We start from the raw sequence: 13,159 nt of genomic DNA, 5'->3' as shown, positions 1-13,159 counted from the left end.
GTTGGTGCTTCCACTCTCCGTTCTCTGGAATCCCAGTTCTGTGCCCATGCCCTAGTTCTGTGTGCATACCCCACTTCTGCAGTCTTTTCTTGTAATAGCCTCTACCTGTGACTTTTTCCTCAGTGGCGTACTCTGGAGCCACTGGAGCTGTTCAGCCCGCCAGGAAGGACGGCCAGACCCTGACCCCAAGGGAGTTTATGTCCGTTTGTTTCCCTCTTCCATTGCTAGTGATCAATGAATGACTGGTGAAGAAATAGGAAAGCCCTTGCTTTGAGGGTAACAAAACTGGGTATAACATATACTCCAGAGCTCCCTGAAAATAAGGCTGATGCTGGGACTTTACTTGAAGGCACATGCTGCTTTTTGTTTTTGCATTGTTTTTGTCCCATGTTCTCCAATTCTCTACTGACAAAGAGTCTCTCCTTCACCAAATTTTAGTTAGGCTTCTCTCAATCCTCTTTCCTACCCTCGACGTTTGAATTTCCATGTCAAATGTTTGCGTCAGCCCAATTTTATTAAGAATCCTGCTAAGTTTGTTTATCCAGAATCTTCCAGCCTGCCTTCAGTAAGAATCTTGTTAGGTAGGTTTGGCCAGACTATCCCCTTACCTCAGAAGTTTCCTTTTAGTAATTTTCCATTCATCTACCTTCCTCCACTCCCACTCCTTAGATATAAATTCCCACTTTTCCTTTTTTTTTTTTTTTTTTGCATTTGAAGTTCAGCCCAATCTCTTTCCCCTACTGCAAAACCCCCTTGCAGTGGTAACTATACCTACTGTGATAGTCTGAATAAAATCTGTCTTACTATACTTCAGCAAGTATCACTGAATGAGATTTTTTTCTTTAACATTATCCTTGTCCCTGGAAATACTACCTCAATAAATCCCTTTTCCATACATTCTTGTCTTACGGTCTACATCTGGAGAGTCAAATTTAAGACATATGATAATTAACACAGTGATAGCTATGAAGGCAGCCTAGGAAAGCTGTGTAAAATGAGAAAAAAAGGCAACCTAAGATGGAATCCTAGGTTGAAAGCACTATCACTTACCACAGAGGCAGAGAAAAAAGAGACCAGGAATGATACTGAAGAAAAGAGGCAGAAATGTTGTGGAATGGGTGAGGTATTGTGAATAGAAAGTGTGGTATCAGACATGAAAACCAACAGAGAGAATTTCAGGTCAAGAGTATGAAATTATACAGAGAAGTCAAGTTACTTCAGGATTACAAAGAATCTACTAAATATTGCAACAACGGGGCCTCATTATACCCTATTAAAGATTGGGCATTTTTAATATTTGGAAACACAAGACTGTTAATACCATAATATTGTTTTTTTTTTTTTTTTTAAAAAAGGTATTTTTGAGCACCTGTTGTGGCAAAAACCCTGTGCTAGTGATACAGTGGGGGGACTGAATGACAGTCCCTGCCAGGAAGGGTCTGACAGTCTAATTACAGTCCAGTGTAATAAGTGTTTGCAAAGTTGAAAGTCAATGAAAATCATTAGAGGTACACAGAAGAGTCAAAATCTGTTATTTTCTTTATTAATGACTCTATAACCTTTTATACAATTATTGTGTATTATACATCTTATTTAATGTACCTTCCTACTGCAATTCTTTTAGCAGAGTGTCAGGGAAACATGTATGTTCATGGAGGGTCAAACATGCTGACCAATGTACTTGCAAGTAATGCAAAAGAGACATTTCCTCATTGTATGGATATCACTTGTTTTCTTATTTATTTGCACATTTATTTTTATTTTTAGGAAAAAGATTCTTTCAGCACATGATGAAACAAAGAAAATATCTTCTGTTGTTAGCTTTGCTTTTATGAATAGTTTGTTTTTTAACTGCAAACTCATCTTGCACTAATGGATGGTCTGGTAAACAGATTATCTGCTCATCAGTAGACTATCTGTCTGGCTCTATATGGTTTAGTTATCACAGTTTGGAAAGGCAGCAACTTGCTGTTACTCTTTTCCCCTAGCCTCCAAATCTGCAGTGAAGAGTGGCTTCAACACAGCACCTGGTAAAATTTTCACAGGAATCTGCTATTTACTGATGGACTCTGCACTTTGGGGAGCTATAGAGATAACATTATCTCTTCGCTGTTTCTTATCTTATAACTTTGTAGCAGGGGAAATCAATGAATGTTAGTATCTGTTAATATCTGCCTTTGTTAATGTAAGCATTAGAAACTTGTACTTTCTGGGTGAAACTACTGAAGTCTTGGATTTTTTAAAATTCCAAGTTGCCAAAGAGGAAAGAGGGAGAATACTTAGTCATTTTATATCCACAGCCCTCTACCCTGCTCCTTGCTTGTAAATCCCCACTTGGCCTTTTAAGAGTTGAAATAGAGTCCAATCTCTCTCTCCTCCTGCAAGACCTGGTTGCAGTGGTTCTGATCACCATGGACCCCCTTGAATAAAGCCTGCCTTATTATCTTCAACAACTTTAATGACTAACTTTTTATTCACTAACTCTCCCTCTTAACTTTCTCTACCATGTTCATCAGACATGCAGTTAGTAAGGCATGTATAATGAAATGTAAATACATTTGGCACTAACATCCAGTGTTATTATGTTTATAGGTCTACATTTCTACACTTTTTAGAATTTAACTCTATTTTGTAGCTATTCCTGAAATGATGTTGAAGTAGAACAACAACAACAAAGTCTTTGATCTGACTATTTTTTTTTTTCAGACAGAGTTTTGCTCTTGTTGCCCAGGCTGGAGTGCAGTGGCACGAATTCGGGTCACTGCAACCTCCCTCCTTCTCCCAGGTTCAAGCGATTCTCCTGCCTCACCCTCCAAAGTGGCTGGGATGACACGCATATGCCACCATGCCCGACTAATCTTGTATTTTTATTAGAGACGGGGTTTTGCCATGTTGGCCAGGATGGTTTCGAACCCCTGACCTCAGATGATCCACCCGCCTCGGCCTCCCAAAGTGCTGAGATTACAGGCGTGAGCCACTGCGCCCGGCTAATCTGACTACTTTTTAAGGAGGTTCAAACTTCAGAAATAACTGTAAATATTTGTTGAAATAAGAGAAATATTTAGTCTAAAATATAAATCAAAGAAAGAGTACGTACAGATTAAGCAGTGTTTGCTGTAAAAAATGTACACATTTATTGTCTAATAATACATCAGTATTAAAACTCAGTTATGTTTCCTTTATTGTACTGCACAATTATAACCATTTACAATTATTGGTAGTTTAAATAACTGAGATAAATACTGTAATTATGTAGACTTCATTACTTGAATATTTAAGAAACAATTTTCTTCCCAGATGTAAATTTTTATATTACCTTTATTTATTGTTTTAATTTTACTTTTTCTGTTTCATTCTTAGATTCAGGGAAAAATATTAAATTATTTCATTATGGCCTTGGAGCCACATTGCTAAATAGTTCAGATATTACAAATCTTTAGCCAAGACCAAATTGTGTTTTTTTTTCAATTTATAGCCCAATTATTAATATTTAGAGACCATGTTTCTTTTATGCAGTTCTTGGTATCATCTTTTTCTATAGCACTACATTTTACACAGTTATTTCTTGCCTTTTACGGCTGGGAATCAAAACACATACGAACTTCAATTTTGTTGTAATAAACGTTAAAATTTGTGAACATTTTTAGTACTTCAGTAGAAAGCTCACTCATTGGCAGAAGCGTTCCCCAGATCAGGAAAAAAGGAATTAGGATTATCTATGACCACAAAGTAACATTAATTAATAGCAGTCTTTGGGAGCAAGCAGCAGCGCCTTTAAATCTTAGATTCTCTTGTGTCTGCAAATTATGTTTTATCTTTCAGCTGTGAAATTTTGTCTATGAAGTAATACCACGAGCAAATTAGCAATAGGATCGCAAGGTTTTTATAGTCCCGTGCTGTAGAACAATTGGCAGTAATTTGAAAAAGACCGTCCATAACGCTGTTTTTGGTCTGCGGCTAAATTTGCAATTGCATAGTTTCATTAAGGAGAACTGGAAAGAGGGCCCAGAAGTTGTTCTAGCAATCGGCAGCAGTTTATCTATTTTAAATCGTAATGCATACTTTTTTTTTCCTCCTACTGAAAACAATGGCAGGTATGCTAAAGGGAAGGACACATTCTTGAACTGCTAAATGGTTTTTCCAGATAGCCATTTACGGAGTGCACTCAATTGCCACTATCTGGCTGAAAGCAAAAGCACACACGACCGCCCCTTTTCTTTTTTCCCTTTGCAAAGCGAAACAGTCTAGACGTGTTCACGTGATGTGAATGACGTCAGCCCCCGCCGGTCGCGTGACCGACACCCAGACTTCCTACTACCTCCCCCCGACCGCCGGAGTGGGAAATATCGCGAGAATTCGCCTTACTATCAGAACTTACTGAGGTTGCAGGGGAGTTACTCAGAAGGGAAGGGAAGGTGTGGTTGTGCGGCGGAGTTTTTGCTTTCATTCTTTTAACGTTCACAGCCAAAGCAAAGGCCTTTGGGGATTGCCAGAGTCTCAGCCACCATCCTGGAAAACAGCGGGGGAGGTGGGCCTGGAGGTGGCAAGTGAATTGTGGCTCAGGGGCCGTCATTGCCCCTTGCAGAAGGGGCTGCGGGGGAGGGAGAAAACCTGCGCCCGGTTCTGGGGAGCTGGCGACGCAGTGAACCCTGCTGAGGCTGGGTTTTGCCCCGACAGTCGCTGGTGGCTGTGGGAAGGGTTGGGACCCTTCTCTGAGAGCAATGAACAGCCCACATCCGGCCCCTGCTGTGTCAACTCTGAGCGGCGTGGAGATGAAGTGGTTGCTCTCCCTTGCTCGGCCCACCGGGTGTCGTGGCCCGGGAACCGGCCTGGAGAAGTCCCTGCTGCCCGGCGCCCAAAACAGGGGCGTGGGCTTCCGCGACCCAGGGCGGCTGCCCCGGGCCATCCTCGAGTTGCCCTGCATCTTCCCGCTCAGTCAGCCCCAGATTGAGGCAGCCTTCTCTGTGCGGGTTTAAATGGGTAACTGTGACGTCTCGCCTCATTCACCCAAACCTCCAGTCTTCTCCACCGCACATCCTCCTCCACCCACCTGGTTTCTCCCTAGACTGGTGTGCTCGTGTGTGCAACCAAAGGAGGGAGTGCGAGAGATCCACGAAGGGACAGGCTTGGAGTCGCTAGAGGGAGGTGTGGGACCAGCGAGGAGGGGGCTTCGCCAGGGAGGGGGTGCTGGCAGGCGGAGGGAGCGGCGGGAGGAGGCGCCGGGGGAGGAGACGGAGGCCTGGGGACGGCAGAAGAGGCTTCGCCTGAGCCGAGCGCTCTTTCTCTCGCCGCGCCGTCTTGGAGCCGCGCGGGCTCGTGAGCAGCGCGAGGCCGCCAAGGTGCCTCGCTTCGCCTGAGCCGCTGCCGCCCGCCGGAGGGAAGCCGGCCTCGGGCGCGCACGCTCGCCGGAGCCCCGGCGCGCCCCGCGCCTGAGCCTGCTGACAGCGGCCGCTGGGCTCAGGCTGTCCGCTCTGGGCTCCGGGGCCTCGGCCCCGCTGCACTCCACCTCCGCCCCCTCGGACTCCCTCCCCTCTGCTTCTACTCCTCCTGCTCCAGTGCGGATCGTTTCGCAACTGCTTGCCACTCGCCCCGTGCCTGGCTGTTTTTCCATTTCCCGGCCCCCTCTTCTTGAGTACTTTACCCCCTGCATTTGGGGACAGGGACTGGAAAAGGGGCGGGTGGAGCGTCCAGTGGAGAAGAAGGAAGCGAGGCCCGCAGGAGGAGGAGGATCGGCGGACCGTGGGGAGGAGACCCCACGCCACCCTTTCTGGTCATCTCCCCTCCCGCCCCGCCCCTGCGCACACTCCCTCGCGGGCGAGCTACTTTCGGACCAGGAAAGTAAGAGCGGCCCTGGGTGACAGCGCCGCGGGGCCAGTCCCGGGGTTAGCCGCGCGTCTGCTCGCTTCTGGTCCGTCGCGCTCCCAGCCAGGGCACAGCCCGCACCGAGGATGGCTTCGACCACAACCTGCACCAGGTTCACGGACGAGTATCAGCTTTTCGAGGAGCTTGGAAAGTAAGCACCTTTGCCCGGCATCCGCATATCCCCTTTCCAGCTGAGGGCGGGTCGCGTTGCCCCCGACCCACCGGCCTCCGTCTTGGGGCGAGGGAGTTTGGGAGAGGAATGGGAGGAGGGCCCCTGGTTTGTCAGCTCTGGGGAAGGTGCTGTCTTAATAAAGGGAGGGAGCACAGAAGGGGTAGGACCCTTACTCCAACTGTGGCTCATTTTGATGGTCCCCCACCCTCCTGCACTGAGAGACTTAGTGAATTTACGATCTCTGCAGTTGTAGCTATCCTGAGAAGTGTGCGCGCGCGCCTGTGTGTAATGTGTGTTTGGAGAGGAAATTAGAACCCATGTAAAATGCAACATAGATCATGTTTTCTGTAAATAGAGATGCCTCCTGGTTAGCCGGCGTGTCGGCCGTATGACCCAGGTACTGATGAGAACTCACAGCCTCAGACGGTGCCATATTTATTGATGCCGAAAGTTCAACTTGGCATAGAGTCTATTTAGCATCCAGTAGTTGTTCTGTCCAGGAAAAGGGCCACCCAACAGAACCCAACCCCTTGCCCTATATCCAGTGTTGTTCTTTGCACCAGATTACCGCTCACCATCATTCTTCCTAGGATTTACGTGTGCATCTTTGCGTTCTCTGGGAGGATTTATTTATACAGGCAGCGGAAAAGCCCTCTGGAGACTGAGAGCGCTCTTAAGAGTAGCCTAGCATTGTGTAAAACCACCTCCTTCACCCGACTGGCAGAACTACTTGGAGATGTTAGGGAAGGAGGCAGGAGACCTACTGAGGACTTATGCAAAGGGACCTAGGGGCCAAGCCGTGATTGCTGATTTTTGTAGCATGGAACCCAAACCCAATTCCTCTTTCACTAGTTTCGACTGTTACTTTTATGAAAGGAGTGCGTTTATATGTATGTTGTTGGTTTATACTGTAATTAAAGGAAAGGTAAATATTTTTAAAAGTAATAAAAATTACATATGTATATATTGTCTGGTGTTAAAACATGGAGAATATGTCGGAAGAGCAGCTTAATTCAAATCTCTCCCCTCCCCCAGTCCAAAACAAGGCATAGAGAAATCACCATACCAGGATTTGTTAAACCACACTAATGTGCTCAAGATTTATATTTTAATGAAAATAATCGTCATGTTTACTTACTTGGAACCACATTAATTTTTTGTTTCCTACCAAAATAAGTAGGCAGCAGATTTTTTTGCTGCTCCTCGTCTGCTCTGTTCTGTGCAGGGTTTTTCTCAGAGCATTTGGTGCTGTGAGTGTGAACTGTAAAATGTTTTCAAATTTCTTGTGCAAACAAGAGCGGTCATAATTGGCAGTTCCTTTCATTTTGTTGATTAATAATGTGTGCTCCCAGTTAAATAAAATTTACTTTTATTCTTCAACATTAAAGAAAGTCTGGGTTTCCAGGAAGAATTGTTCATTTACTGGATATTACTGTACTTCACTGGCAATCCACTAAAATCAATAAAAATGCTCAGATTTTATAAATTTTTAATGAAATATTATATCTGTTATATTAATGACCTGCTAATTATTGGTTTCCAGGGGGGCATTCTCAGTGGTGAGAAGATGTATGAAAATTCCTACTGGACAAGAATATGCTGCCAAAATTATCAACACCAAAAAGCTTTCTGCTAGGGGTGGGTATTTTCAACCACATATATTGGTTAATTTTGTATTTGTCATGTTGATTATAGGTTCTGTTGTATGTAAATATATCATGTAGTTATAACTGAATTTTAGACTTAGGTATCATATTATATATTAAGATTATTTTCTTCCTGAATGCTTCTTGGTTTGTACAGCTTAAAAATACATGGAAAGATATAATTATTATTTGATACATTGCTATTAAAATTCTATCTGTCCTATGAGCAATAGCATGAATAACTATATTTTAAAGCAAATAAATGTCAGGTGCATTTTGCTTATAGTTTAAGTATAAAATAACTTTTAGACCATGGAATGGAAAAATATAAGTCTCACAACTGTCATAATTCCCTTTTGCTTTTGAGAGGGAAGTAGGTCATAGCTCAGTTGAATCATACATTTCAATTGTAGTTACACTTGAACTTAATTCATCAAGGTATATTTAACAGTAATAGCTTTGGTAAGAAAATTTATGATTGCTATATTCTAGGAAGTTTAGTTTTATTTTGATGTTTCTGTGTGCAGCTCAGACCTTGGTCTTCGCATTAAGGCTTCACACAGACTCATGTAATGTATTTTACACATGTAGTTTATAGGTACAGAGATAATTCATACTCGTAAAATAGCTGTTGACATAACCAAAAAACTTGGAGGGCTCTCACTGCATTCTTTTTATTTAGTAGAACTCATGCAAAAGTACTTACGCTGAAATGTTAGGCATTCCAGTTATTGTGGGCACGTGTCTGAGGTATTTCCATGGGAATTTATGGTTTGATGAAATAAAAATGAAATGAAAATGAACAAAATACCATAGTGTACGCTCATCTCAGTGACCTGGTTTATTTTAAGTAATGAGAGAAGAAATTCCATTAGGTTTAGTTTTCCTCATTTAATATGTCTTTTCAAAAGTGCTTCTTACCAAAATCCTAGCATCATTGCTTTCGGTCTCTGCCATGATTAGTTTTTCCATATTTACTGCAAATTCTACTTTTAACATGCATTTTAGGTTTAGGTTGGTATTTTAGTTTATCCATTCACATGGGTTGTTGTTTTAATTTCCTTCATCTGATTTTGACATGATTCTGAGAAAGATCTATAAAGTAACCAGCACCATAGAATCATGGTATGAAAACTAATGAGAAGAATATTATGTTAATTATGTTCTCTTAGTCTCTACTCCACAGAAAGGTTTTAACAATGAAAAGGAATTGCTAAACTATAAGTGACATTTTAATTTAAAAAAATGAAAATGTGTAATTAGAATCTTTCAGTGCTTCTCTTATTTCCTTCTGTGTGCTAGATACTTTTGGCTGTGGTGGGGGTATCATTTCTTTTGAAAGCATTGCAATACCTATTCCAAGATTTTTGGTGGTGTTTCTTTCAAAACAAATCAGTGTAGTGCTTCACTTTTACTAACTTTCTTAATTAGAGCCATCCCTCTTCACTCATCTGAATTTGTCCTCCCTAAATCAGAATAACAAATGTACTTATCCCTGATCACATACATTTTACTCTCTTTTCCCTTCAATCTGTGGAGAAGAAGCCTTCTTTGGCCTGATGGAATCTTTTCTCATTGCTACTCCACCAGTGTTTCCTTACTTGCTCATATTCTGCTTCAAAGAACTACCTACATGTCCCAAAGCTTTTTACCGCTTCTGGATGTAATGATTTTCATTATTCTACTTAGGAAAAGGAACTAGGGTGAAGAGTTAGGAGACATTCTTCTTGCCCGTTCTCTGCAATTTTTTTTCCTTGTGACTTTGGGCAAGTTTCTTAACCTGTTGTAGGTTAATGTACCTAAGAGTGAGCTGGTGGTGAAGAACATTATTAATGCTGCAACCAGAAGCTCTTGAGTTTAACTTCTGCTGCCCATACCTACTGGCTGTGTGATCTTGAGCACGTTAACTAGTTTCTCTGAGCCTCAGTTTCTTCATCTGTAAAATAGGAGTCATAACAGAACCCTTCCTCATAGGGTTTTGTGTGGAATGAATGAATTAACATAGCATAGAACAGCACCTGCCCCACTATATGCAGTCAATGAATATTATCGCTATTATTATCTAATAAAGTTGTCATAATGATCAAATTAGATTACTTTTATGAAAGAACTTATAAATCCAGTGGCAGCCTTGATTTAGCTCTGAGAACTACGTTTGAATCTTTGCTCTACTACTTAGGCATAAATTTCGTTTAGTCTCTTTCCTTTTCTGGATATCAGGTTCTTCATCAGTAAAATGGGAAATCATACTCATGGAGTCTCATGGGGTGTTCTGAGGATTCAGGGAATTCAATGAGAATCATTTCTTAAACTGCAAAGTATTGTGTCAATTTTACCTCTTATTATTGTTCTCCTGAAAAATTACAGAACTTTTCCTTCAAAATGGTCAACAATTTTATTTTATATTGTCACACTAATCAGAACTGGTTGTAGAATATTTGTGCCTTTGAATGAATACGTTTGTTTAACTTGTACTCATGTTGAATTATAAACTCTTGAAGAAGAAAATACCATGCTTTCATTTTTTGATACAACATTCCACAGAATTGAGAGCATAGAAGGGGCTCAGTACAGAGTAACGAGAATCAAATGTGGTTGTTACATGACTTGTAAGAGTTAAGTACTTAATTTACTCCTAACAACAAGCAAATACTGAAAATAAATCCGTGAAGTAGTATATTAAGAGGATATGTCTTAACCTATGAATTCTTTTAATAACACTCATTTCAGAGAAGATGATACAAATCATTTTTGCAGAAAAATTTTTAAAATAATGAATATGTTCAAAGGCAAATGTAGAAAGAATTGCAAAATAGTATGCTTGTTTTTTCTAAGGTACTGATTTTTGAGAGTTGCATATGGAAGCTTTTGTGGAGCATACTTTTTTTGTGCAAATTTTTGTTTGTATTTGAAATTCCATGACTCTGTATACCCAAGCCTTTAGTCTATTTGTTTTAAAGACCAGGCAGGTCCTCCAACTCCACTAATGTTCTTTAAATGTAACATTACAGCTGAAAAAGAAAGGGCTATTGTTAATAAATCTAAGACCATGAGGGAATTGCCAAAGATTTGGCTACGTTCCTGCATAAATTTGCACATCCAACTATACTATCAACCAGGCATTTTTCTGTGCCTAGATTTTAATGGATTTCCAGCAGACAGTTTCAGTTGTATTTCCTCTCAGCTGTTAGTCATACATACCATATTTGGGGAACTCTGAGTCAATTGAAGAATTTCTTACCTTTTGTGTTAGCATGTGCATGCATAGAACATTCATTATACTGAGCATGTAGATGGGTACACTTATATATAATTTGGCTTATTTTGAAAATAAGTAGTATGGAAGCATCTCAAGCATCTTATATTTTATATGTAATTCCTATCTTCTAAAAAGTTTTTGTTAGATGGGCATTGAGGGCATGCTTAGTAAATGTTGAATAGTGATAATAGAATTTTTGCCTTATATTTTCATGAGAATTAGAAATTACGCCATTTTAATCCCAAGCACAGTTAGATTAGTACTTAACAAAAGCCAATTTTTTTCTGCTGGTTTGATATTCCGTTTATTTATACATGTTTAGAACTGTACACTGTTGTCAAATTATATAAAGTCCAAGAAGAGCTGTGACTGCAGTTCAGAATCCAGTGGACTGATGGTTCTGATGGCAGATAATTTAGAAATAGTACCTGTGATTTATTTTGCATTTCAAAGCCTCGTGGTGGTAAAATATTTTATGTGGAAGTAATGGCTTCTTGACATTCATCTCCCAGTGTATTTCTTGATCGTTAGAAACCATTTGACTATTACATAGATTCTGATGTGTCACAGTCACTGTTTTTGTAAAATATAATACATTATAGTATAGGGTTAAAAAATAAGTTATTACAACTATATTTTACCTCTACTCCATTGCTAAAGTTAAAAGGGATTTCATTTTATATTTCTGTAAAACTTCAGGCTTAATCAGTTAAGTCATTTTGATATTCTTTGATTTTACTAGTTTTATTAATTCCTAAATTGGTGATATTAGTAGTACATGAATCAGGACTTTATAAAACTACTTGACCATGTATGCAAAATTAGGCCTCATCTATAAAATCTAAATGTTTTGTGTGTGTGTGTGTGTGTGTGTGTGTGTATCCCTAAGTAACCTTTTTTGATGTTATAAAAGGGATGTTAAAAACTAATTCTTGCTACTTTTCTGTTATTTTTGGCTTCCAGGCAGTCAAGAAAGTACTGTAATTTCTCAAGTTCATGGTTACTTGTCTTGAATTGGAAGTAGAACTGAGACTATGTAGATGGATTAAGTTCTGATTTTACATTATTGATTTGGCAAATTGGAACAATTTGGACAAATTAAAATTTGAAGGTTTCTTGGCAAGAACAACATTTTAAGAAAAAAATTAGTAAATCATTTTTATATTTGTACATAGAATCTCCACAACTCTTCAGTTATGGACCCAGAAGTGGCATGTGTCATCCTTATTATTCTGTTTCCTTTACTTACGTTTAGTTGTATTTACATTCTTCTATAGGTCTTGATATTAAACATTCATTTTCTTCTTTCATTGAATGAAAGCATTACTGCTCTTCAGAACTAGTTAGGAGATACAAATAATAATAAAAAAAAGTATATCCACACTTCCAGGAAATAATAGAATTCTTTTCTGTATTTCATTAAATGAAGAAAATAAAGAAAGTGGTTGTCAGGTGCCATACTGTGATATTAATAACTAGTGTAAACCTCTACCTGATTGTGTGAGAACTTTGTTTAGACAATTAGATTAATACTTCTCATTTCCATTGAAATGTTGAATAAACTGAATATAAAAATTAAAATTTAGCAATATGTCACCTTTTATGGATCTTTTTAATGGTAATAATCACGAATTACTAGAAATCTTACATGTACTGGGCTTTTCTTGGGCATCTAACTTTTTTGTTAACTAGAATTTTAATTTATTTTTAAAGTCTTTTCCTTGGGCTTATACTGAGGTTGACTCATAGTATTTCTAGGGCTGGATTGGTATATTTTTTAACATCAGTCTTCCCCATTTATTAGGGTGTAATGTATGCAGTGTTTTAATAAATCATTGGCAATTAATGATTATATAGAGGCTGTGTTAAAGATTTTAAGTTACAATAGTATTTCTAGTAAACTACACTGCAATGCATTAAATGGAGTATTAGCAATATTTTAACTGTAAAACATATCTTTATATTTCAAATCACTTTATAGATCATTAAGCATATTCACATGTCTTTATGTGTTTATTTAATAAATATTAAATGATTTCAGTGGACAGTGTTAGGAAAAATAAAGATAAACATAATAGAAGACATGAATGGCATTACAATTCAAGCATGAATAAAGTACTATGGGCTTTTAAAGGAGGACAAGATTATTTCTGCCCAGGGAGATAAAGAAAGGCTTTCATATAGTATTGATTTAAAGAAATTTTGAAAGCTGTAATGTAG

The 13,159-nt window shown here is 39.4% G+C and overlaps 1 protein-coding gene across 27 annotated transcripts in view; it reads left to right on the top strand.

Annotated features, from left to right (window-relative positions):
* The first annotated feature begins 2,974 nt into the window (after positions 1–2,974).
* The window catches only part of CAMK2D (calcium/calmodulin dependent protein kinase II delta), a 319,504-nt gene continuing 309,319 nt past the window's right edge, over positions 2,975–13,159 (top strand). For all 27 annotated transcript variants that reach the window (XM_063603579.1, XM_057302147.2, XM_024928504.4 and 24 more), the window contains exons 1-2: positions 2,975–6,013; positions 7,578–7,672. In XM_063603579.1, the coding sequence (XP_063459649.1) occupies positions 5,949–6,013; positions 7,578–7,672 (160 nt within the window). In that variant the 5' untranslated portion in view covers positions 2,975–5,948. The remainder of the gene's footprint in view (positions 6,014–7,577; positions 7,673–13,159) is intronic.

The sequence above is a fragment of the Pan paniscus genome, chromosome 3 (assembly GCF_029289425.2).
Source record: "Pan paniscus chromosome 3, NHGRI_mPanPan1-v2.0_pri, whole genome shotgun sequence".
In the NCBI taxonomy this organism is placed as follows: Eukaryota; Metazoa; Chordata; class Mammalia; order Primates; family Hominidae; genus Pan; species Pan paniscus.
The sequence above is the reverse complement of the archived record's forward strand: the minus strand, read 5'-3'. Positions and strand labels throughout refer to the sequence as shown.